Genomic DNA, 25,896 nt, shown 5'->3' on the forward strand with positions numbered 1-25,896 from the left:
TTTGCTTCATGTATTTTTGAAAAACAAAAATCATAAATTTTGTTTTCTTTCACTTAACATTTTCCCCCCTTTTAAAATTTTGGTGCATTTTTTTCTCACATGACCATAAAAATTTTAGCTACTTCTAAATTCTTCTAGCACACACATCACAGAACATTTAGCATATACATATTTCAAAGTACATTAAGATTTGGTACGCATTCAAGGCTTGAGCATATGTACATTAAATTTACATTTAACATGTGCATGTTAAATGCAGAGACTTAAATGTAAAAACGCTGCTGCCGTAATATTTGTTGATGTTTTGAAATGCCATCTGTTGTATGGTAAAGACTAAATGCTTTCAAATGTATATATATGCTATAAACTAACTAATGTTAGATATACACTATGGGCTATCTACTATATTAATACATACTGTATAACATATGTGTATACCAAAGAGTATATAAAAAGATATTGCATTTAGTATAAACTATTTACATTTGCATCTGCTTTTTCTTATTTATCTGCCTCTGAAGTCTGTGGAGCTATTTCCACGTTATAAATATATTTTTAACACATTTATTCAGGCTTAAAAATATAAATAATAATTTAATTTTTAAGGAACGAAGAATTTATTTAATCTTAGTTTTCTTCAAACATTTATTCCAAGACTAAATAAAAAATGTTGGGAATCATATGAAAAAAGTCTGGCAATTATAAATACCTGAGTAGTATGATTTAAGAACCTTATTGAATTAAGACTCAAGTTGAAACCTAGCTATTTTGATTTTTAATAAATATTGAATGTAATGAAGATTTTTCTATTTTTTTATTTTTTATTTTCATATGATCTTTAAAAATCTGTAAATTAAAAACTAGCTATTTGCGTTTTTATTTAAATTTTAGTATTTGCATTCATTTTATCTGAGTTCTTTAACTGATCAATATGTCGGATTTGGCTAGATTCCCTGAATATATTTAATAAGTTTTTCATATTCATATGTTGCTTTTGATTTTATGTATCTATAATTTTGGAACTGATTTTTAACTTATAAAAAAAAAAACCATAAATATTTAATTAGAAATTTACAAATCGTAAACTACCAATTATTAAGATTCAATACATTTCTCTATTATATATCAGAACATTAGATATTAAATATATTGCATATAGTTTATCTTATAAAGGGTTTCTGCAAGACATTTTGCTGTCAACTGCTGCTCATTGGTATAAGCCTATTAGTAGATATTATATTTTGTGATATGCATATGGTTAAGTGATATGTTATGATAAGTGCATTAGCTATCAAATGGAATACTATAGCACGATGCCATCTGCTTATCCAATTTGATTTTCTAAAACTGTATTGGGACCAAGTAGCTTGGTTGGGTCGTCGCCTAACAACGTCGTCGACGAAGACCAACGATGGATTTTGTCTGCATTTCGTTTCGGGTGTCTGAATGGTCCTCGGCTTCGGCAGTCGACGATGCTGATGCTGCTGCTGTTGCTGCTGTTGGTGTTGCTGTTGCTGCTCCTGCTGATGCTGTGTTCGTTTGTTGTCTCGTTCGGTTCAGTGCCAAATCGGCTGTCGTAACGCGCGGTTGTCCTCTACTTGTCGCAGTTTGTTCTCTGTGCTTCAGTTTCTGTTCACTTGAAGCGTATTTCGTTTGTTGTTGTTCGAGCGGTTGCAGCGACCAACAAGAATTGTATCGTAATCCTAATGTTGTAATTTCTATTGCTAGATAGATGCCGCTTTATCAATTAATGGTGATGCTATTTTAAGCAATTACTGCTCACATTTATACATATACAAATATATATATATATATATTTAGATGTACTTTAAAGTACATGTACGTGTGTGAGTGTCTGTGCGTGTTTGCCGGCGTCACTGTGTCTGCTCTCTATCGTATCTATCGCATCTGCCTAATTAAGTTCTTGTGCAAATGTTGCAAAAACAGATCAGCGACAAAACATGAAAATGCGTCGCGTTGTCGTCTCGTTGGTTTATTTATAAATTGATTGTCCAGAAACTCTGTCTCTCCCTCTGCAACAAAGACATTAACACGGTGAGTTATCAAATGGAATAACATACAAGAGCAGGAGAATAGAATAGAGATACTTTTAGAGTAGATTAATTAAAAAGTGATCTTAGCTTGATCAATGTCTGCGTAGCAAAGATTAATATGTAAGAGCTTGATAATTATATAAAATGCTTAAGAGTAAATTGGTTATATGGGATGATATATATTTTGAATTAATTTTTGACATTAGTTTATGATGATTTGAGGATTTATGTGATGATATATTTTTAATATAATTTTTGTTTGTTTGTTTTTTTTTTTTTTTTTTTTTTTTTTAATGTTAGACATTGCTTAGACCTCCTATAAAATAAAACCTTCGAATTAAACTTTATAGAAAACTTAAGCAATTATGAATATACTTTTCATGTTAAAAGGAAGGTTTTGGTTTTGACTAATATTTAATTTAATAAATTTTTTAAGATCATTAAATTTGATCAAGTTTTTTTATACTTATATAATAATACAGTTGAATATCGAAATAAAAATTAATTCAATATTTTACTTGAACTTTACTTTAAATTTATTTTATATTTTTTATTATTATTTTTATTTGTTTTTCTTTTGATAAGTAGACTATTGAGAGAAAAGATGTAAAATTATATTTTATTGCTTCTATAGACGAGAGTTTTACCAGAGATGTGGAGTTATTTGTATTACGTGATGAAAATTTAATGAGGCTACCGTGAAAGTGTAATGTTTGTAGGCTCTTGAGTATTTTTTGTATTCTCTGGTGGAGTCTTCAAAGAAATGTGTTGGAATCGTATAGTAGTATAGCTTATATACCATAAAATGATATGTTGTTGATCCCTTGTTTATTATGTCTCCGATCATTACTAGGTTATTACATGTAGCTAATGCAAACATGTTTCATGGTATAAATGACTGTTAAGCACATTCGATGAATTAGAAATCAGTAAATTATTTTAAAATAAATTTATTCAAAATAAAACGTAAAGTCCGTAAAATAATGTCTTACAAAATGGTAGAGTATGCATCGAAAATCAATGAAGAAAATGCAGATATGTTCTTTTGTGTCGTTGGATTTCCCTTGAATGATTCAATATGAAAGAGGGCAAAGGAAAAGCGTGGCAAGCAGCTGTCAGCCCGATCAGCTGCTCACTCGCTCATTCGCCCATTTGTAGTCGAGTCCGATTCGAATGCCACTCGACCCCTAGTATGTATGTAGTTGCTGCAGTGAGTTATTAAACACTTTTGGCTGTCTGCTCTGTTTATTAATGCGTGCAGCAGCAGCAGCAGCGGCACCATGCACAAATGCTGCAAAATGTTGCCTTTTGTGTGTGTTTTCGCTTTGTTTTGTTTTGTTTATGCGTTGCTTCCGTTGCAGCGCTTTAGCAACTCCAACTCGAACTTCAATTTCATCGTATTTAACTGCTTAAGCAAGTTTCACTACAGCTACGCATGAAAAACCAAGAATTGCATTGCCTCAAAACTTAATCCGTGAACTTTTCACTCTACACACTAGACTAGCCAAGGCGTTAAAGTGTTCCATGTGCTGAGTAGTGCCATCAAGTATTTGAATGCTCTCACTCACTCACTCTCTCTGTCTGTCTCTCTTTCTGTGTAGTCAGACAATTGCACATTTTGTGCAATTGTGGCAAAATAACAGTCAATAAATACTTTTCCACTTGCAGTTGGCATCGGCTTATCCATTGCATTTCAATAACTTACGTCTCATAATGCTCGAAACAGCAAAACAATTTTGTGTAATCAAAGCAAATTAAATATACATAGTAGAAATTAATTTAATTCAACTGGGGCAATCAAAACGTAAGGCAATTTTGGTTTTATAAATACAGCTTTTATTTATTTTTAGTTGCTGTTTGTTCATATATATATATATATTTTATTTTTATTTTTATTTTTTAATTTATTTATTTGTTATTTTTATTTGCTCGGGGACATACTTGGGAACTGCTTACTTAAAGGCTTTAATTAAATCTATACTGTTTGCAATAATCAATTTAATATTAGACTGTGAGTGGAGTCTTGGCTCATTTTTTATTTAAAAATCACAGAAGTCAATGAATTTGTTATGTTTTATTTGCAAACTGTATTAGTCTAAACATTGAGCAAATTAATTGACATTAACTATAAATAACCGAATGGATAGTTAATGGTTTATTATTTTTTATTGTTTTGTGCTCTATTGAACTCTACCCATATATTTACAGTTCCTATTGTGCATCTATTGTCTATTTGGAAGAGGTATTCTTTAGAAAGAGGCATATTTTTTACAAATACTACTTTTACCTTTATTCAATACTCTAAAAGCTAAGCAATTGCCTGATTTTATAGTCTATTTATGAGTCTATTTTCAAAATTGGTTCTGAAATATTATTTGAAAAAATTTTTTGTTAAGTAATTTAGAGTCAACTTAATCAAGTTTTAATATATTAATATTAGATTCAAATTGTTTTCTAGATTACTTTCTGTGAAGATCCATAAATCTATGCTGCATTCAATAAATAAATACTTAAAAAAATACTAGAATATATATTCATGAGCTAGAGTCAAAAGAATACCGAGTATTTTTTTTATTCTATAAAATTCAGTTGAACTTTAAGCATTTGCTATTTACATTACTGTAAAACAACAACATGATTAAGACATGATCTGAGCGACCAACTGTTGGTGCACATCAACAATTTTACATAAAATTCACATCTGGAGTTGTCCTTTGAGCAGGACAATAACAACAACTGTTGGTATTTAACATATTTTATGCTCATTAAGTGTCACATTAAGTGCAAACTCTTCGACTTTTACTGAAATGTTCGACTGCCGGCGGCTCCGGCGGCTACCGCCGCAGTTTCCTGTTCAAAGCTGTAGCCGGTAATACCCTGTAAGTAAAATATTTTGTATCATGGGGTATAAGCCGTATGAAGAGATGGGTGGAAAGAAAGAATGTATAAAGTAAGAGAAAAAAAGGGAGAGAGAGAGAGAGATTTGGTGGAGAGAGAAAGACAAAGAAAGAGAGAGAAAGTGAAAGAGAAAGAGAAAGAGAGAGAGAGAGAGAGAGAGTGTGTGTGAGAGTGATATATAAACTGAGAATGAATGAATGAGAAAGCGTGATAGGCTATATGTGCTTGGGAAGTTAAGGAGTTCTTCATAGACCATGGGAAACAGTCCAAAATTTTAAACTCAACACATATGAAAATATCATATATTTCTTCTGAGTTTTAATGGTTTATTTTGATACAGCTTCATTTAATTCTTATATGTATAAATAAATAAGAAAAAGAATAGTGTCTAAAATTAAATAAAATAAAATAAATAAATTAAATTGAATAAACCTTATTTCAATATTGAGACGTAGTCTAAAACATATTTTCATTTATATCTCAACATTTCATTCATATCATCCAATTCCTCTCTGACTATAGGGTATAGCCTAGTCGAGCAGCTATCATTCCTCAATTGGAGCATGTTTTATTTTTAATGCTTATGTACATTGATGGCGATCAATTCTGGTGGCTGTGATTTAAGTGCGCGTAAATCTCTGCGGTGAAAAGTGTTGCCAGCTCCTTAGCCCATGTGCCGCGCGCTCTCTGTCTACCCATCTCACTCTCTCTCTCTCTGTATCACTCTGTATTTCTGCTTCTCTGCCCATGGCATCCAGCCTCGGCCTGTTCTTGGTGTTCATGCTATAGACTACTATATGCTGCATCGTTCATGGTTTGTTGCCATGATTTGCATTTCATTTTTGCGTGTGGCGAGAGAAAATGTAAATTGATTTATTATGCACAAGCGACTGAATGCAGAGCTTGGCAGGAGGCGAGTCCTGCACACGCACCGCCTGTCGGGGCTTGCTGGCTGGCCAGCCAAGAGAATACACTACGCAAAATACAATACGAGAGAGAAAAAGGAGAAAAAGAAGAAAACTGTGAGAAAAAGTAGGTAAATCTTCAATTGAAGTTGCCGCGTGTGGCAGTTGCATTCTTGGCCAGTCTGCGGGGGCGTAAACATTGCTATTAATATTGATTTAAATGCGCTCAGCAGGAAAGCGAGACAAAATGGTAGGGAGCGAGAGAGAGAGTGAGAGAGAGAGGAGAAGAGCGGAAAAGGATAAATACTGTGCCCATTATGCTCGTTGCATTGTTTGCCTCTCTCTTTCTTCCATTACTCACTGTCAGCGAGCATTCAAAGCCGACAGCGCAACGTTGACTTTTCGCTATTAGCCAAATTGCAAAAATCACGCGCTTAAAGTTCTTCAACCATATATATAAATTTATATATATATATGACAAAAAAAAAATATATAAACTAGTACAACTTTCAGCCAGCCGCAAGGTATGCAACACAAAGCGAAATTCATGGAATGCCACGGCGTAATAACTTTTGGCAATAATACAAAAAGCCTGCTGCTTGCCGGCCCTGCCATGCATGGGTGTGGGCGTGGCGCTGCCTTCAACCAAATCGCTGGGCCGTGAACAAACATTTTAAAATATGCATAGCGCCCAGGCTGACTCTGGGCACATAGTGTGTCCCCCATCCGGCGGCTAATACACATGTCAAACATGTAAGCAACTCGACTCTGCTCTCTCTCTCTTTCTCTTTTTCTGTTCATGCAGCTTACTTTTAGGCAAATTACAAGTAAACGTTGAAAAGTTGTAAGTTAAAGCCAAAAACCGAAATTCAATTAAGTTTGCAAATTGATTTCAATAACACAGACAGAGCAAAGACAAACAAAAACACGAGAAACGCTGCGCATAAACCACACAACAGCTGCTATTAAGAAAGCATCGTCAGCATTTTAATTGAAATGCATTCATATTGCAATAGGGCAAAGACTTGAATGGCAAAATAGTTGACTAGAGTCCTCGAGTCCTGTATCGTGCTGAAGCTGTGCAGAGCGCGAGCTACAGCTGGCGAAGCAAATTGCTTTGCGCTTATGACACGAACAGACAGAAGAAAATGTCAAATAGATAGCCAGCTGGCACGGGAGAGTTACTTGAGTTGGGCATATACCTCTTATCTCTATAAATCCACATCTATAATTTTGTTGGAATAGGCATATATAAGCGAGATGACTTACCCTTAATGATAGTTCATTCTTTTAATAATGTAAATTCAAAGCTAAAATTAATTAAAATTTAATTAAATATAACTTTTTTTTTTAATTTTCCTCTTATATATTAATTTCCTCGCTTGAACTATTTGTTACAAGTTTAGATATATTTAGTATGCAAATGGAATTTACAAAAAGCTCTTTTTTTTAGTTTTTTTTTTTTTTTTTTTTTTTTTTTTTTAACAGAAGTTTATTTTTAGTAAATAAATAGGCGGCATTTTATTATTTTTATACATATATACATATACTTTTTTTTTTAAGAATCATGATAAATTTAAAAAATTGTACCACATATGTCTTAAAATTTTTTTTATGCAAAAAAAAAAAATATATATATATATAATATAATAAAGATATACAACACTTCTGTACATTTTATTCTGTAGTACAAAAATATTCGGAATTTCTTCTATTTTTGTGTGTTTGTTGTTATAGTCACGAAGTATTTAAAAAAAAAAATTAAATTAATACGGCCATGTTTGTTTATCAAGCATTTTTTCTCAAATTATGCTTAAATATTTATGTAAACAACAATATATAAAATAAATTGTATTATAAATAAAAATAAAAATATTTAATTTGTCATATTTTCTGAGAGAAAGAAAATATTCATCAAAGTTTCTGGGGAAATATACAAGAAAATATATACATATATGTATATGTATATGAGTATATAAATTAAATTATTTTGATCTTTGATATTTAATTTAATTTTAGTTTTTAGCCGAGCTTCACTCTGTCCAACAATACTCCTTTCAATCTCATATGTATAATATATATTTCTAATAGTTACTTACTTTTCTACTTTCACATTCATCAACATATTTACACTCAAAATATTGGATACAGGGTATATGTGAGAGTGTGTAAGGGCAATGTGTCTATAGCGCCTTCTCCTCCTTTAACATGCAAAAGCAAAGCAAAGCAAACGATGATGCCCCGAGACGAGAGATTTAATGATGATGATGATGCTCATGCTGATGCTGATGATGATGGTCATGGCACTGGCTGAATTGCAAAAGAGTGAGAGACTGTCCAAGTGCCGGACAACTGGCCAAGTTATTGGCCAGAGGTGGCTGCATGAAGTTCATGCATATATTAGACAGACGGTGCTACGTTTATCTGTAGTTTATAAAGCAACAACTTGATTTGGTAGAAAGCAGACAATATAAACATTAAACAGTGAACGGAAATAGTCAATTGAATAGGAGAAAACATGTTCCAAAGATCAAATGTAATTGCAAAATAAATATATAATTAATACATGTTAATTGGAATTTGCTTTTAAGCTAAACTTTAAAATCTGGGCACGTGTTGCGTCCATAGCTTAGTTATTATCGTAATTGAAGCGCCGTCCATTGGCCATTGCCCATTGCCCATTGGCCCTTGGCTACGTGTCGACGGAAGTAGCTGGGAATTAATCCAGCAGACATCGTCTGGTTCAAAGGCCAATCTTCGGCTCTAAAGCGCTCTCCACTCTAGCCATTCTGCTGTCCTTTTATGTGCTGCTCATTGCCTTGGCTATGGGTTTCGTAGCTTTTCATTTGTCTGTTGCGTTTTTATGACTTGACCGCTATTTTTGTTTTATGATTTGCTTTATTATTATCATTTCTTGTTTTTTTTTTTTTTTTTTTCTTCATAGAATTTCGCTTTAATCCGCTTACGTCAGGCGAAATTCAATCAAGAATTTGCACTGCTTGTTTTTTTTTATACCGCTCAGGCCCGGGTTTAACTGTGGCATATAAATCAGGAAAGTCGGCTTTTAGACGCTGTATTAAATATAAACAAATTGGAGCGTGTCCTTTAATTTCATAACAAATTTATGTGAGCCATCGATAAAATATGCCATGACATTTCATAATTTCTGTTTTCTCTCTATTTGCAGCACACAAAAGGGAAAAAAATAAATAAAAAATACATAAAACAAGAAAAAAGTTAAATTAATTAAATTCACAATATTTAAATAAATCCAAGCATAAAATGAACAATGCTTTAACAATTTCAATTAATCAAATTACGAAATAAAATGTGCTAAAAAGTGTAATAATTTAAAGAATTTCAATTATAATTTAAGTGAATAATTAACTATAGTTAATACTAAATCATATTTAAATAAAGAAACTATTTCAATATCTTAACAAAATGTTGCATAAACTCTTCGCCCTACTTGCAACTCTGCTCATCTTGGAGACGTTGACAACCCTGGCGTTGAGCAGCGATGGCAATGTCAACAGCGTGGGCGGCGGCTCTACGGTCAACAATGGTGAGTGGAAAGATTTGATATAATAATTACATTTACACGCGCTCATCAAGTGGGCGAGTATATTGGTTTTTCGTATGTTCATCTCTTTCATATTGAAGCTAGAAATTTGATATTTGGTGAACTCGTCGTCGTCCTTGTACTCAACTTTGATTATTATCTTAATAATAAGCTTTGTAGGTGGAATTCTTTTGAGATCCTAGATAGAGAAACCTAAAGTCTATTCGCATTTGAAAAGCAGGTCTAGTTGATAAATAGGAATCAACTTTTTTTTGAGGGAATTTTTCAAGTAACTTTTAGTAAATTTTATATTTTATAATATATCAGACGTAGAAAAAGTTGATGAGCTAAATTACTTGAGTAAACAGACTAAAATTCAGACTTGAAAGTAAATTGAATATCAGGTTTATATAGATATTTATAGAGTGCCACCCATTGCATAGCACACAAAAATATTAGTTAATAAATCAAAATTTAATAAATTTAAAGATACATTAATAAAGATAAATATAATATAATATGAAGTTCATGGTTAGTCAAAATTACCTACAGCTAAAGAGCTGGATTTATTTATTTGTAAATAAAAAATAGTAACCTTTAATTAAATGTCACTGTGGATGAGTATTCAGCCGTCATTTCTGCTGCTCTGCCATATTCATATTTATTTTGATTACATAATTGCATTCTGATTGACAGCTTTGGTTGCGGCTGCCTCTTAATACTTCCGCCAGTTCAATCAGTTGAAATATTTATTTAATTGTACTGCAATTATTGCCAAACCAGAGTAATCATTGAGAGTCGCATACTATTCCCATGTATCGTATGACATTTTATTTGGCGTTTAGCGAGCGAGAGAACCAACTAAATGAATTTGTTAAGAGCGTTAATTAAATTCTGATAGCATAATCCTTAAATTGTTAAACTACTGCTTAATTATGCGAGCCAAATTGGAGCTAAGCATGGCTGAACTGAGCGGAAATTTATTTAACAACTTTGCGATTATGTATGCGATTAGTCATATTAATTACATATATTTATTACGCTAATTAAAGTAGGAAATTAACACTGTTTGAAATGGTCAGTGAACTTATCTTCAAATTCAAAAAGAATTGACCTCTATCTTATTGGATAACTAAGTAATTGCAGACTCTCTCTGTCTCTGTCTCTTTTTCTGTCCCTTTCTCTCCCTCTCTCTCAATTGAAATTTGATTGAAATAAACTACTGAAAAAAAAGAATAAAATAGAGTAGAATAGATATTGATACTTATGTATAAATTTTAATAATTTAAAATTTTTTGTATGTATATGTATGTATACACAATATTAATTTGTTTTTTTTTTTTTATTTTAAAATTAGTTTAACTTAATTTGCCAATTGATCAACTGGCATATGAGTTAATTGCAATTATTTAAGTGTTTACAAACATATTCTATTACTTTATAATGATTTATTGCATAAATTATGTAAATGGTAAAATAAATATTTATAAATTACCATTTGGGAGTATTTAGGTTGGCCTGAACAATTTAAAAATTTACATAAAACATATTTAAAACAAAAACAATATTAAACAAGAGACTGTTTCAAGATGATTTTTTAATAATATAATGCTTTTTTATGATAGCCCGAAAAAATTTTAAAATGTATTATTAAATTTCAATATAATTTATAAAAACAAAATAATAATAATAATAAATATGAATTTATAAGAAGAAGATGCTATATACCTTTTAATAATGTATAAATTTTCAATTTTGTATAATTAAATAATGTATAAAATTATGAAAAACATCTCAAATTATTTATACAACAAAATCTAAGCTCATGGCTAAGCCTAGTATATAAGCACCCAATTCGTTGTTGCTTCTGTTGGTCTTGCTATACCAAAGAATAAGTAATTCGTAGGGATTTTTAAATGTCAAACGAATTCATGAGAATCTCATAGAAGGAAAACTCCAAATCATTTTTATACCCTGCACCCATTGAAAATGGGAAATCAGGATATAATGGTTTTCTTGAATTTTATGTAACGCGCAGAAGAAGGGGTAGCTGACCCCACAAAGTATATATATTCTTGATCTGATCGACTTAGCTCCGTCCGTCCGTCCGCCTGTTTGAACGTGTCGATCTCAGAAGATATAAGAGCTAGTGACCTCAAATTTTTTTTTTCAAATGTCCGTGTATACATCGCGGATATCAAGTTTTTCTCAAAAAATCTATATCTCATCCTGTTATTTCAATGTTATAATCCCGATCTGAAAGTTTTATAAATATACTATCCGTCGAGTGTCGTATCATTCAGCTCCTGTCATGCAGTCTAATAGAATTTAGCTCCTGCCACAAATTCGCTAGAAGACCTTAATTATAAGCATTTATATGTCTGTGATGTGATTATGTTTTCTATTTCGTGAGCGATGAGGATAAATTTTTCCACAAACTTCATATTATTCAGTCTTTGGCATTGATGTACCTTACATCGAGTCTTGTAGCATTCAGCTTTTGTCATGCAGCTGCCCTAACTCAAGTTTCAAGTTTTGTTTTTGTTGTAACATTCACTAGAAAAGTTGAGCACAGTTTCTTAATCATTCATGGGGCTATGCTGTTTCCCTGAAAGACCAAATTATGATCAATATTTCCACATCGGGTCTCGTAGCATTCAGCTTTTGTCATGCAGCTGTCTTAACTACATCTTTGTGGATTTATACATACATTATAAAATTTCGGTTTTTATTATAATTCACCCTCCCCCCCACACCTATATCCACCCCCTTACCCTTAAATATATAATAAATAATATAATTGAGTTTTAAATATTTAAACGCCGGGCTTATTTAAAGCTGCTCACCTATACAAAACGTTAATTAAGAAGTAATGCATATGCACTATCCTCAACAATCTTTTTACTAAAATATAATAAGCGCACATTACACAATTCATAGCACAGTGCTAACCACTGGCCTAAATAGTTATCCTTAGCTGGCTAGCTGCTCTCTAGTTTGATAATTTAATGACCCACAGGTGGAAAACGAAATGGCCAGTCGATTATATTTATGAGTGCTTGAGGTTAATTTGAGATTCATTAGTTTGCCTTATTGCAGTAATTAAAATTATCAGCTCTAACTTTGGTCTGTGAATGTGCACTATTAAAAACGTAACTGAAGATAAATATACCATTTATAACTCAGCTGCCAAGTTTTGGGCCCGTTCACCTCGGTCAATTGTTTGGCACAAAACTTGACTCAATTCAAACTCTCTTTTGGCCATTTGAAAACTTCATTAGCCCGGCAAGGAGTGTTGTTGTTGTTATTGCTGTTCGGCCTGGAGCTAAATCAAAATCACACCCGTAAAACTTTCAAAAGCTAATAAATGGCACGAAAACTTTCGGGCTGTGGCTCGTTTGTCATTTGGGTCCCGGGCAGGCGGCGAAATAATTGTCAATTTGTTAGCAGGCGGACAGGACAATGCCTGGCAGCAATAAAATTTATTTAAGTGGCCTCATAATTGTTAACAACAATGCGCAGAGCAAACAAAAGCCAGCTACAGCTGAAATGAGCAATTATTAAGCCATGAAAAATGTAAAACAAAAAGACAAAAAGAAAAAACAAAAATCTGACATACGAAAACAAAATAATAATAATAATACAAAAATTATGAGGCACAAGTCAGCAAACATCATAATCAAGTTATTATATGTATATCTGTGGCAGTGGCAGCAGTAGCCGCAGGAGGAGTAGCAGGAGCCTCAGCAGGAGCATCCGCAGGAGCATCAGCAGGAGCAGCATCTGTAAGGCATGCAAAACGCTCAACAATGAAAATATTAATAACGTTAATGAAATTCTCAGTGTCGTGGGGGCCAGAAAGAAAACGTCAGAGACAAACAAATGAAACTGTGGAGCCAGGCAATAATGCTAATGAGCAAATGTGTTGGCGAACACGAAGGCGGACCTAAATGAGTGGGTGGGCGGGGCCATGGGCTGGGCTTGGGCACAGTCAAGTGATATGCTGGGGTTAAGTTAAATTCATGCAAGGCATTTAAAATATGCGTGAATGTTGTGTGAGTGGGTGAGTGTGTGTGTGTGTGTATGTGTGAGTGGGTGAGTGTGTGTGCATTATTTTGGTCTGACAAGCCAAATATTTGCGCCGCTAAATAGGCAACAAAAACTGACATTCTCGTGTGTGTGTGTGTGTGTGTGTGTGTCTGTGTCGGAGTGTGCGTTAATATTGAGTGAGTTTGGTTGGTAGCATTTCAATGAGAATTGACCGTTTTTTTTTTTTTTTTTTTTTTTTAATATTCCTATTGAATTAGTTATGTGACTTTGATGAATGTATGTGACTAATGAATAATGAGAGCTATGCAATATATAAAATATATACACGAAAATAAGTAAAGTAAATTGCATACCAAAAATAAAATTTTTTTAAATATTTATAAATTTAACTAATTAATTAATTACAATTAATTGAAATAAACCCAATGTGTTTAGTTACATGTGAATAGAAGAGCTTAATAAATATTTGCAAAAATTGAAAAATTTCAAAATTAATGAAGTATGATCACATAGTCACTATAGTCGGAATCGCCTTAATGTTGCTGTGGCATTGTGGTTGTTTTCACTGTTTTGATCTTGGTTGTTTGAATTCGATAAAAAAGGGCAAGGTATGCTATTTTCTTTTAAAACCTCTTCTTTAGCAACATTTTTCTTCGTATATGATCTTTCGAGTATCAACACTTGTTTCAAATAAAACCTCATACATTTATGCGTTTTTGGAAGTGATTCGATTTCAAATTTGATATCACTCACACGATCTTCCATTTGTTCCTCCAGATCTAATCGTTGTCTGTTATATTTTTGAAACTTTTTAATAGCGTATACCTGCCGTGAAATTGACAACCCAGTTTCCTTTTCTATGATTAAATCGCTGAAGTATTCGTAATATTCTCTGTTGTTTTTATAGTGTCCGATTTCAGAACGCATTTGTGCATCAATTTGTTCTATGATGAATTTTTTTTTGTTATAACTGTAGATTTCTTCATTGTTGTCACTGGAGTTGTATTTAAATGGGCACCTGTTTTTATTTTTATGTACAACATATTGCTTATATTCGTTTTTCTTTGTATATGCTGTTTCGAGTGCCACCTTTTGGTGCAAGTAAAACTTCATGCAATGATGTCCACGAGGAACTGATAGCATTTCATTATTTATATAGCTCACACGGCTTTCCATCTGTTCCTCCAGATCCAATCGTCGTTTGTTATATCTTTCAAATTTGTTAATTTCGGATTCCTTCTCTGAAATTGGCTTTTCCGATTGCCGAACTACAATTAACTCTCTGTAGAAATCTGAATACTCAGTGTTATTTTCATAGTGCCCGAATTGATTTCCTATAACTGCATCCATTTTTGCTAGGATATATTTCTCATATATTAAATACTACAAAGTGAGATTATATTATGAGATCGCATTAATTTCACATCATTTATATACACACCAAATTAGATCGAGTTATCAATTTTTTGGATTTTGCAGCCAGTGTTCCATGAAAAAAAATAAGAATAATCCAGTTCCAGCTCATATTAGTGTTACTTGTAGACTGAGAACTGAACACTCAAGAATAAATGTATATGTATTTAGTTAATTGCATTTGTTACGTTATTTCGCAATCCAATAAACTGAAGAGAATTTAAAATGAGGAACGAATTAATTTGAGGTTTATATAGTCGTTAGCATATATGTATATATAAATACATCTTACTGCATTTTATTACTTTATATGGTGCGCATAAGAATTAAAAACTGTTCAAATATTTATTCCTTTAAAAATAACTTTCCCAAAGTTCTCAGCTAAAATTTACGTACTAATCAGCGCTGTCTTGTTCGTACGCGTTGGCCTTTTAATGTGGTAAACTTTTCTCTTACCTACTTCCCATTTGGCTAACAAAATGTGGGCTAAACTCCTAGAGAGTCTAGTCAATTAGCCAAAAGTTTATTTGGCATATTTAAAAATGTTGCTTCCTTATACAAAAAAAAAAAAATAAAATAAATAAATAAATAAAATAAATAAATAAAAAGTAAATACATAAAATAAAATATATAAAGTAAGCTCGTAAAAACGCTTTGATTCAATTTTGTGAAATGTTTGACATTCGTGTCTGCTGGCATTTTTAGTACATCCTTCATAACTGGCAGCCATTAAATGGCAGGCAAACGAGTTGGCTCTGGCAGGCACTCACACACACTGCTTTACTGGCTGTCTTTTAGTCTCTCTTCCACTTCCACTCTGTCTCTCTCAGTCTCTCGCACATGTGCATAACAATTACATAAACAATTTCAAGGCAACGACAACCAACACTAATGACAGCCAAGAGATGAGCCAGCCAAAGAAAGTGAGGGAGAGGGACGGAGAGAGATAGCTGTAGACGGAATGAGCGGCAGGAACGGAACAGCGGAATAGGAAGCAGAAGTCAGTCAGGAAAAATCAAATTTGTCAAGTGTTAAATTCGCTGTTGTTGTTGTTGCTGCTGATGCTGCTGCTGTTGTTGTTGCTGCTCTTGTTGTTGTTGCTGCTGTTGTTGTTGTGGCGCTGTAAACACAATAAAAATTACACTTAATTTGGCATTTAAGTGGCGACAACGAAGACAGCCAGCCTGGCAAATGTTTGCCTTTTGTTAGTCAGCCATATAAAATGGTATTTGGGGCGTGGCCAGCCCACACGCACACACACACACCCTCTTTTTTTCGTCCATGTGTTAAGTGTCATTATGTAATGTGACATTTAAACAAAGGAGCGCGTGTGAAATGTGTTGATGGCTTTGTTGACATGTGAAAAGAAATGAAACTGAAAAAAAGGGAAAGAGCGAGAGAGAGAGAGAGAGAGAATGAAAACCAACAACAGCCAAAAAGTGCCCCTCGACAAAAGTCAAGTGGTTATAACTATAACACACACGAGCATAGAGTGCTTGTTGGAGAGAGGAGAAAGCAGAAGCTGCACACACAAACAATTTGAGTTATTTCCATAAGCAGAGATCATTTGTCAGCTGCCAAACCAAGGGGGAGAGAAAAATCTGTGCTTTCCATTATGAAAACACTCAGCAGCGACAATAACAGTTGAACGCAATAAGCAATGCAAGCATATGGAAGGGGATACAGATGGGGTGGATGCTTTAAAGATTCTCTCTCGCATACTATTCCCATCTCTTTCCGTCAATCCCCAGCTGTCCGACTGACTGACTGGTCATAAAAATAAAATGCCTTTCGCTTCGCATCATCGTTTAATGGTTGGCAAGGGCGTTGCCTTATCTATACTGATTAGCAATTAGCACGTGTCTTTTTGGGCCAAGCTCCACACAAAGCCCGGCTAGCAGGCACTAACATTGAATTATTATGCTGAAGGTCAGCCACGTGGCACTGTGGCATCGTGGCACCGTGGCACCGTGGCCACAGTGGACAGCCAAGTGCCATCTGGCAGGCGGACAACAGGAGGGATGACGGGCGCGGCGGGTGCGTCGGGCATGTCCCGCATGGGCCGAGATTAATGATGTGCCCGGCATGCCACAGGCACTGGGCATTATTAGCGCTGCGCATGTGGCGGCTCCATGGGCCCATGGGCTCTGCCCCTGCCTCTTGTAGCTAGTCTCGGCGTGGCTGGCTGTGTGCAGCCGCATAAATCAAGTAGATTATCAGGTAGCGATAGTCAGAGCCAAGGATTTGCATATGAAATTTAGTTGACAGCCACAAGCAGTTACGGATTTCGAGTTTTTGCGCTCCACTTGCTCGGCAAGTGACGGCGCTGAAATCTCCGTCTGGGACCAAGTAAAGATGCTCGTTTTGTGGTCCATTTTATCTCATGGTCGTGTTATTTTCGTTATCCTCTTAGCCAATTAGCTGCCAGTTTAATGAGAGAATATTGTGTGTGTCGGTCATTAGGGTTATAAATGCTGAATAGTGTGAATAAGTATAAGAGAATTTACGTTTCAGTTGGTTTTGACTCTTTAGTTAAGGTGTGGTAAATTCATAGTTTCTAAAGAGTTTAAAAATTTAAATCTGTATTAAAGTTTAAATTTAATACTTTATATTGTAATGTAATTAACCTAATCGTTAATAAATAATCTCACACAAATTTAAGCATATTAATTTTGGTTTTTAAAAAAGACCGCCAAAAATAAACCGTGATCGAGCTCAAATGAACAGAGTCAACAACTATCGAGCAGATGATCGAGTTCAAAAGAACAATATAGAGAGCGAACATCGATCGAACCAGTCACCGACTCTTGCTTAGTTCACTTCGCTCCTTCAGTTGAACTTGTGCTGGTTCGATATGTCGTCGAACATATGTGCATGAGATTTACGCGTGTGTAAACACTGGTTTGTAAATTTTGGCGCGACTGAAATGGAATGTGCGGGAAAAGAATGAAGTGCAAGGATTTATTCAAAAACACCAATTAAATCACCCTAAAAACTGATATGCAGGCAGCAAAACGAGTGCTGTCGCCCAGTAAGGCTGACAATGTGCCGGCGCCAAGCAAGAAGTACAAAAAGCAACTTGATCTCGACGTGCAAGCGCCGCCACTACCAACCGAGCAGGAGAACTATGACTTTTTGCTGTACGACGATGACGATTTCGATGTGAGTGAATTGGATGCGGCCATAACCGCAAAGAGCATTGATCTGAGCAGTTGGCAACGCTGCGTGGTGCTGCAGCTGGAGCGGCTGCCCAGGACACATGATTTGGTGCTGCAGTTGCGCAGCGATGAAGATGCGGATGCAAAGGCTGTTTGCCATTTGCAGGCGCCATGGAACCAAACGCCACTAGCACAGGGCGATCTGCTGTCGCTTAAGGCACAATGGCAGCCCACACTGGCTGCCTATGTGGTCAACAAGGAGCAGGGCTATTGTGTAATACATCCAGATCTGCTCATCTCAAGCACTTCAGTGACGGGCTCGCTGTTCTGCCGCCGCAAGGCCGTGCTGCAGGATCGTTTCCGTGGCGTTGACTCAACTAATGCGGTGGTGAGTGATGCGGTATTCAAATCAGATCAGCTTTAAATGTTAATCACATCTTCTAGATGATCGTTGGCACATTGGTGCACGAGCTGCTGCAGACAGTTTTGTCGCAGCGTTTGCGTCAGAAGTCACAAGTGGAGAATGCACTGCAGCAAATGCTGCATAGTGTACCTCTGGCCCAGCAGCTCTATGCCGGGCAGCTGAATCGCGCGGAGATCGAGCTGCAGCTATATAAATTTGTGGGACCCATCGTTGACTTTGTGGCGCAATATGTGGACGGCAAGCTGCCGTCTGTGCAGCCGGCGGAAATGTACAAGGGTCGGATTGACCAAATACACGATATTGAAGAAAATCTATGGGTGCCGCAGCTGGGACTCAAGGGCAAGGTCGATGTCTCTGTGCATGTGCGCAACAGAAAGCTGCCGATTCCCTTGGAGTTGAAAACTGGACGCGCCAGCTTCTCGATGGAGCACAAGGGTCAGCTGCTGCTCTATCAACTAATGCACTCGGCTCTGGGTCAGGAGACGCGCAGCGGCCTGTTGCTCTACTTGCGCGAAGGCATCCTGCGCGAGGTGCACGAGGGTCGCAACGAACAACGTGATCTCATCCTGCTGCGCAACGATCTGGCCCATTATCTAACACGCGATGTCCAGCTGCCAGTGGCCAACGAACCACTCTCCCTGGCCGAACAGCCTGGCAAACTGCTGCAGCCCTTGCAGCTGCCGGAGCCCATTTCGCATCATAGTGCCTGTGGCAATTGTGCCTATGCCACGCTCTGCTGCAGCTTTGCCAGCACAGATCCTCAACTGGATTTGAGTGAATCGCATCCGCTGCGACGCCTAATGCCACAAGTTCTGGAGCATCTGAATCAAGCAGACTACGAGTATGTGTTCCATTGGTGCGGCCTGTTGGCACTCGAGGAACAACATGCGCGTCAATCGCATCAGCTGCGTGCGCTCTGGACGGAGACACCAGCCAAGAGGCAGCAGCTGGGTCGCGCCATACAGCAGTTGCAACTGCCTGAGGATCATCAGGCGCGTCTAGTGGATGGACGCTATGAACAGAAATTGATTCTATCCCAAGAGGCGGAGAGTGACCTAAATTTAACGCTCAGCGGCGTGAGTTGATATCTGATTAGCTGCTTAAATTTGATTCCTTTACAATTCAAATAATAATCCTCTTCCAGTTCGAGCTGGGCGAATATGTGATCATCAGCTGTACAACACGGCTGGCCATAGCCGCCGGCTACATAACAGCGCTGGAGCCGCGTAGCCTGTGCCTGCAGCTGGAGCGTGATCTTGGCCAGCGTTATGCGCTGGCAAGTTTTATAGTGGACAAGCATGAGTCGCAGAGCTTTGCCAGTTTCAATTTTACGAATCTGGCGCAACTTTTGGCGCCCAGCGAACGTGCGGCGCAATTGCGCTCCATTGTGATAGGCCGGACACGGCCAAAGCAGCAAAAGGTGCTGCCTCGCATCATTGGCAGCAAGGGCGGGCCCATGCTGCGCGCCTTGAATAAGGTGCAGCAGGTGGCTGCCTTGCGTGCGCTCACCACCGATACACATCTGCTGATCAAGGGGCTGCCCGGTACGGGAAAGACCCAGACTTTGGTAGCCATTGTGCGGCTGCTGCATCTAATGGAGCGCACTGTGCTAATTACAGCCCAGACGCATTCCGCTGTCGATAATCTGCTGTTGCGTCTGCTGCCCTATAATCTGCCGCTGATGCGTCTGGGCAGCAGTGCACGAATCCATCCGCAATTGCAGGAGATCAGCGAGGCCCAGTTGACGGCGAACTGCGAGACAGTTGAACAGTTGACGTCAGCACTGCAAAAGCCAAGCATTGTGGGCGTCACCTGTCTGGGTGCCGGGCATGCCCTGTTCCAGCATCGTCAGTTCGACTATTGCATTGTGGATGAGGCCACTCAGGTGCTGCAGCCGGCGGTTTTGCGTGCGTTGAGCCACAGCAGCCGTTTTCTACTTGTGGGCGATCCGGAACAGCTGCCGCCGCTCGTGCGTAGCCGTGAGGCGCGTCTACGCGGCGCTGACGAGAGCCTGTTCCAGCGCTTGGATTGTGAGGAGGCCACAGCTGTGCTAACACTGCAGTATCGCATGAATCGCAGCATTACACGACTGGCCAACCACTTGACCTATGGCCAGGCTTTGCAGTGCGCCAGTGAACAGGTTGAGAATGCCAAACTGCAGCTGCAGCCGCTGGCCGAATGTTGTCCCTGGGTGCAGCGCACGTTGCAAACGCATTTGGAGCAAGCGGTCTTTCTGCTGGACACGGACGATTGTGCCCAACGCTGTCAGGAGTACGTTGACGCATCCAAACAGCTGGGCAATACCAGCGCCGCTATTGAACAGCATTACGGCGAAGCCGTTGAGCAAACAATGCAATCAATTCAACTACAATCAGCTCGCTCGCGTCGTGTACCCAAGTACAGTAACTATTGTGAGGCGGCGATTGTGTTGCATTTGTTGCGCCAAGTGCTGCAGGCGGGCTACGATGCCTCACGCATCGGGGTCATTGCACCATATCGCGCTCAGGTGGAGTTGCTGCGCAAACTGGGCGAGCATCTGTCCGGCGTGGAGTTCAATACGGTTGATCAGTATCAGGGACGCGACAAGGATCTAATTATCTATAGCTGTACGAAAACGGGCAGCACAGCTGCCGACCAGGGCATGGAACGTTCACGCGAGTCTGAAATCCTCGAGGATCAACGGCGATTAACTGTTGCCATTACACGTGCCAAGCACAAATTAATTTTATTGGGCGACATCAAATGCCTGGAGCGCTATACGCCCTTTCAAAAGCTTTTCAATCATATTCACGAACGCTGTCGTCTGCACTTGGCCGACGGCCGCTTGGGCTTCAGCTGGCAGCAGCTACTCCACGAGCTGGAACAGCTCCAAGCTAGCAAGTGAGTAGTAGGATAATATTTATTTGTGTTTACGAAATATATGAGTGATGCGTACAAAGATATTAAATAATATTCTATCAATTATAAATTTGATAAGGAAATCTGGGAACTACTGGCAGTCAAGTTTGACTCCAATTAGCTACAAATTTTAAATGGACATAGCACACACTAGGGGTGCTAAAACAAGCTCTTGTTCGGCTCTTTGACGTGGTTGTTGTTGGGGTCAGTGTTGTTGTTGCTATCGTCGTTTTGATCCTGGCTCGGATTCGATATAAATGGGCTAGATTTACTATTTTCTTTCAAAATGTTGTTCTTGACTGAGTTTTTCTTTGCATATGATCCTTCGAATGTCAACTTTTGTTTCAAAAAAAAAACCTCATGCATTTTTGAGTATTTGGAAGTGATTCGATTTCAAATTTGATATCACTCACACGGTCTTTCATACGTTCCTCTAGATCTAATCGCTGTCTCTTATATTTTTGAAACTTTTTAAGAGCTAACTAATCTTACAAGAACATATTCATGGCATCGAGTAGCAACAAATACAGATCTACTCAATCGCTTATTTATTTCTTTGGATCCTTTCATAACGGGATAACGACAGCTGGAATAATATATTAAATAATAACGTACCTTATGTAAATAAATTGCAAACAAAATCATTATTATTATTCGTTATTATACCCTGAACCCATTGAAAATGGGAAATCAGGGTATAATGGTTTTGTTAAATATATGTAACAGGCAGAAGGAGGCGTGGCAGACCCAATAAAGTATATATATTCTTGAATAGTGCCCTGTCCGTCTGCTTGAACGCGTCGATTTCAGAAGATATAAGAGATAATAGACGCTTGCTTTTAAAATTCGATAAATCATCCCGTTATGTTTTTATCGAATAAAAACATTCAAGTTCAAGTCAGATGCCATTATAGCTAATTCTGAATGATTTTTAATTTTTTTTCTTAAATTTGTCAAATATGCAATAGAATATGTAGATTATGCTGAAAGTCAATCGATGTTAAAAAATAATAAAATGTTTGGCTAATTAACAAACGCACGTGCAGCATCTACAACAGTTTTCGTACGCATTTGCACACATATATTCAAACTTCTTCTAGAACATTCTTAGAATATCATCAGCTGTTAGTTTGGTTAAGTTTTGCTAGATGGCGCTGCAGCAGTGAATCTATTGCAGTTTTGCCAGCGAAGCTTTCAAAAGTGAGGTGGCGTAGTGAGTAGTCGCGTGGCGCTCGATTGAGAAGTCGCGGGTTCGAATCCCGAGCGGAGCAACTGACGTTAATTTTTTTTAATTGTTTCAAAATATTTATATATTTAATTAAATGAGTTTTCTATTTAATTTTTATTTATAAATACATCGAAATTGAAATTCTTGCCACTCTAAATGGGCATTTTTATTAGTTTGGTTCAGGGTAGAATCTAGTCGAGCACTCTCGACTAGAGTTTTCTTACTTGTTTATTTTTAACATTTTAATTAAATTTTATTCGAAGGAATTATACCGATCGGGCCTCACATGCCACCTCGGCCACTGTCCGTTCCCTCCATTCGAGCCCGACAAATGTTCGTTGGAATCATATTTAAATGGACAATTCTTTCTAGTCTTACCTACAATGTTTTGCTTAGATATGTTGTTCATTACATACGCTCTTTCGAGTGTCATCTTTTGATGTAAATAAAACTTTCTGCATGAATGTCCATGAGGAAGTGATTCCATTTCAAAATCAATCTGACGTTCACGGCTTTCAATCTGTTTCTCTAGATCCAATCGTCGAGTGTTAAAATGATGAAACTTATTAACAGCGTGTATCAACTGTGAACTCCGCCAATGAGATTGCTTTGCCATGTATAAAGCGTTCAAGCGCTCGGAATATTCTCTGTTGTTTTGGTAGTGTCCGAGTGCAGAATTAATGTGTGAATCTATATTTTCAATGATGTCATTTCTGGGGTTATTATTGTTGTTTTGTTCATTGTTGTAGTTGTTGTGGCCATTATAACCGTTGAAATCATTTTTAGATGGACAATTGTTACTATTTTCATTTAGAATGTGTTGCTTAACTAAGTTATTCCTTGTATATGCACTTTCGAGTGCCGACTTTTGTTGCATATAAAACTCCTTGCACGTATGTCCATGAGGAAGTGATTCTATTTCAAAATTGACACGATTCACACGGTTTTCTATCTGTCCCTCCAGATCCAATCGTCGATTGTTATATGCTTGAAATTTCTCAATGTCGGATAGCTTCTCTGAAATTGACTTATGCGATAGCCTATTTACAATTAACTCAGTGAGGGAAGACAAATACTCAAAGTTATTTTCGTAGTGCCCAGATTGAGTGTCAGTAAGCGCAGTCATTTTCTGTTTGATTTGGTTCTCATCTTCTGAATTCTGCAAAATGAGATTATATTATGAGTTCGCAAAAATTTAACATTCGTTTACACACAAAATGAGCTCGAGCTATTAATTTTTTGGATTGTACAGCCAGTATTCCATGAAGGAAAATAAGAATAATCCAGTTGCAGCTCATATTAGTGTTACTTGTAGACATTCTCTATGTAGACTAAGCAACGATCACCGAAGAATATACTTATATGGATTTATTTAATTGCATTTGTTACGCTATTTCGTAATCAAATTAACTGAAGAGAATTTAAAATGAGGAACGAATTAATTTGAAGTTTATACAGTAGCTAACATATTCATATATTTTTATGAAGTATATACATTCTTGATCCGGGCGACTAGCTGTGTCGATTTAGCCCTGTTCGTCTGTCCGTATGTTTGAACGCGTCGATCTCAGAAGATATAATAGAAAGAGACTTCCAATTTTTTTCCTTGATCCGTGCTTATCCCATGCACAGTGTTCCGTGAAGCAAAATAAAAATAATCCATTCTCCAACATTCTCTATGTAAACTAAACATCGAGCACTGAGGAATTTGTTTATATGATTTTATATAATTGTATTTGTTACGTTATTTCGCAATCCAATTAACTGAAGAGAATTTAAAAATGGAACGAATTAACATGAGGCTCACATAAATATATATAGCTTTATTTATTTTTTGTTTTGTTTATTTATTTAGTTTTACATTTTTTATTCGTATATATTTTATACATGTTACTTGTGAAAGATTAACAAAATAACTTTAGAACACGACATTCCCATTCCTCATATTGGTTTAGAAATGAAATCTTTAGCAGAGGTGTCCGAATAGGCGATACGGTAAAACTTGGTTGATCAATTTTTTATGAAATGTATATGGCTGGTAGAAGGAGGCGTGTTAGATCTTAGCCATATCCATCTGTCTGTTCCTATTAATCTCTGAAGTTATGCATAAGTCCAGTAAATCAATAAAAATACAAAATGTATATCTTTAATTTGGAATTGCATTCAAAAAAGTAAAGTTTCTCTTTAGCTTGTTGCAGTTGAGTTGCTTAAGTCAATCGAATAACGTTATCAAATATCGAACTAGTTTGTGAATGATAGCTTCTCATCTTAAGCAACGCCTTCAGTTGGTAAAGCCGTTTATGTATAACAGTTTGTTAGTTTTTAAATTTTACGGAAAATTATATGGAATCTTGATGGTTCTCAATGTTGGCATTTCACTTGAAGTGCAGCAAAGAACAAATATTATCCTGTTAAGATTAGCTTATTTTCTCAACAGTCTTATGTTTTATTGCAAACTGATTTTTTCACTCACTCACTCTTATTCTCTTAACTGCTCAGACATTGCATTCATTGTGCTCCATGCTTGTTCATTTCTAGTAAACAAAGCAATTTATAGACAACTATTGTTGCTATTTTAAGCCAACATAGTGAACCACTTAAGCGAAAGTCTAGAAATGTTGCCATAGCATATATTTATGCATATGTGTGTGTCTCTTTCTGTTTATGTGTGTGTGTGTATGGGGTAGCACACACACTCACGCACTCTAATCACACCCACTTCAATTCACTGCCAAGCTCGTGCTCTTTCCTCTTTTCTTTTTCTTTTGCACTTATGCATTCACTTCGTTGCACGCGTCGTCAATGCGCACAATGTGGGCGTCACTTAAGTGTGTGTGTGTGGGCGTGGCACTAAATGACGCTGAGTGCACATTGCCACAATTCTTGGGCAATTGTTGTAGTAGTTGAAGTTGTTGCCGTTGCTGTTGCTGTTGCTGTTGCTGTTGCTGTTGCAGTTGGTGGCATAATTTACATAGCAGCAACACTTGAAACAAACCGTTGCATACAAAGGCCACACAACTAAGTTGAAGTGGTTTTGGAGCATGGGCAGAGCATCTCTGGGGTGATGGTGGGTGAGAATGCTCTGCATGTTTTATGATTAGCGCAATTTAGTGCACTTCAAGATGCTTAACCCATGGTGTATATGTAATGCCTAATTAGCGACAGAGCTAAAGTTTTTCATTGCAATAGCTAACCGCCGGTCATACGAAAACCGCGAAATAGACGCACAGACAGTGAGGGAAAAACAACAACAATAGAGCAACAGAGCAACAGAGCAACAGAGCAGCAGAGCAACGACGCTAGCGA

At 36.9% G+C, this 25,896-nt stretch overlaps 4 protein-coding genes across 6 annotated transcripts in view; 2 read left to right on the top strand and 2 right to left on the bottom strand.

Moving 5' to 3' along the window:
- The first annotated feature begins 9,178 nt into the window (after positions 1-9,178).
- Positions 9,179-25,896, top strand: part of LOC6576669 (neurotrimin) — an 83,889-nt gene continuing 67,171 nt past the window's right edge. For both annotated transcript variants that reach the window (XR_004364035.2, XM_015165308.3), the window contains exon 1: positions 9,179-9,422. Coding sequence is in view for 1 of the 2 variants with exons in the window: in XM_015165308.3 (XP_015020794.1) it covers positions 9,302-9,422 (121 nt within the window). In the remaining variant the exon portion in view is untranslated. The remainder of the gene's footprint in view (positions 9,423-25,896) is intronic.
- On the bottom strand, positions 13,709-15,442 carry LOC26527448. 2 transcript variants are annotated; one of them, XM_044008984.1, is made up of 3 exons: positions 15,339-15,442; positions 14,911-15,091; positions 13,709-14,852 (listed from the first exon to the last, which is right to left on the bottom strand). In XM_044008984.1, exons 2-3 carry the CDS (start codon positions 14,992-14,994, stop codon positions 13,986-13,988), a joined length of 951 nt encoding a protein of 316 aa, XP_043864919.1. In that variant the 5' UTR covers positions 14,995-15,091; positions 15,339-15,442; the 3' UTR covers positions 13,709-13,985. The 2 variants fall into 2 exon arrangements, with proteins under 2 accessions (XP_043864919.1, XP_015020796.1); XM_015165310.3 differs by lacking the exon at positions 15,339-15,442 and having other exon boundaries at positions 14,911-15,148.
- On the top strand, positions 17,759-21,411 carry LOC6576666 (DNA replication ATP-dependent helicase/nuclease DNA2). Its single transcript, XM_002002618.4, has 3 exons — positions 17,759-18,428; positions 18,485-19,540; positions 19,609-21,411. The coding sequence occupies exons 1-3, from the start codon at positions 17,883-17,885 to the stop codon at positions 21,346-21,348; spliced, it is 3,342 nt and encodes a 1,113-aa protein (XP_002002654.1). The 5' UTR covers positions 17,759-17,882; the 3' UTR covers positions 21,349-21,411.
- LOC26527730 (probable serine/threonine-protein kinase clkA) lies at positions 22,774-23,932 on the bottom strand. Its single transcript, XM_015165311.3, has 2 exons — positions 23,805-23,932; positions 22,774-23,749 (listed from the first exon to the last, which is right to left on the bottom strand). The coding sequence occupies exons 1-2, from the start codon at positions 23,907-23,909 to the stop codon at positions 22,844-22,846; spliced, it is 1,011 nt and encodes a 336-aa protein (XP_015020797.2). The 5' UTR covers positions 23,910-23,932; the 3' UTR covers positions 22,774-22,843.

The sequence above is a fragment of the Drosophila mojavensis genome, unplaced genomic scaffold (genome assembly GCF_018153725.1).
Source record: "Drosophila mojavensis isolate 15081-1352.22 unplaced genomic scaffold, ASM1815372v1 contig_36, whole genome shotgun sequence".
Lineage (NCBI taxonomy): Eukaryota > Metazoa > Arthropoda > Insecta > Diptera > Drosophilidae > Drosophila > Drosophila mojavensis.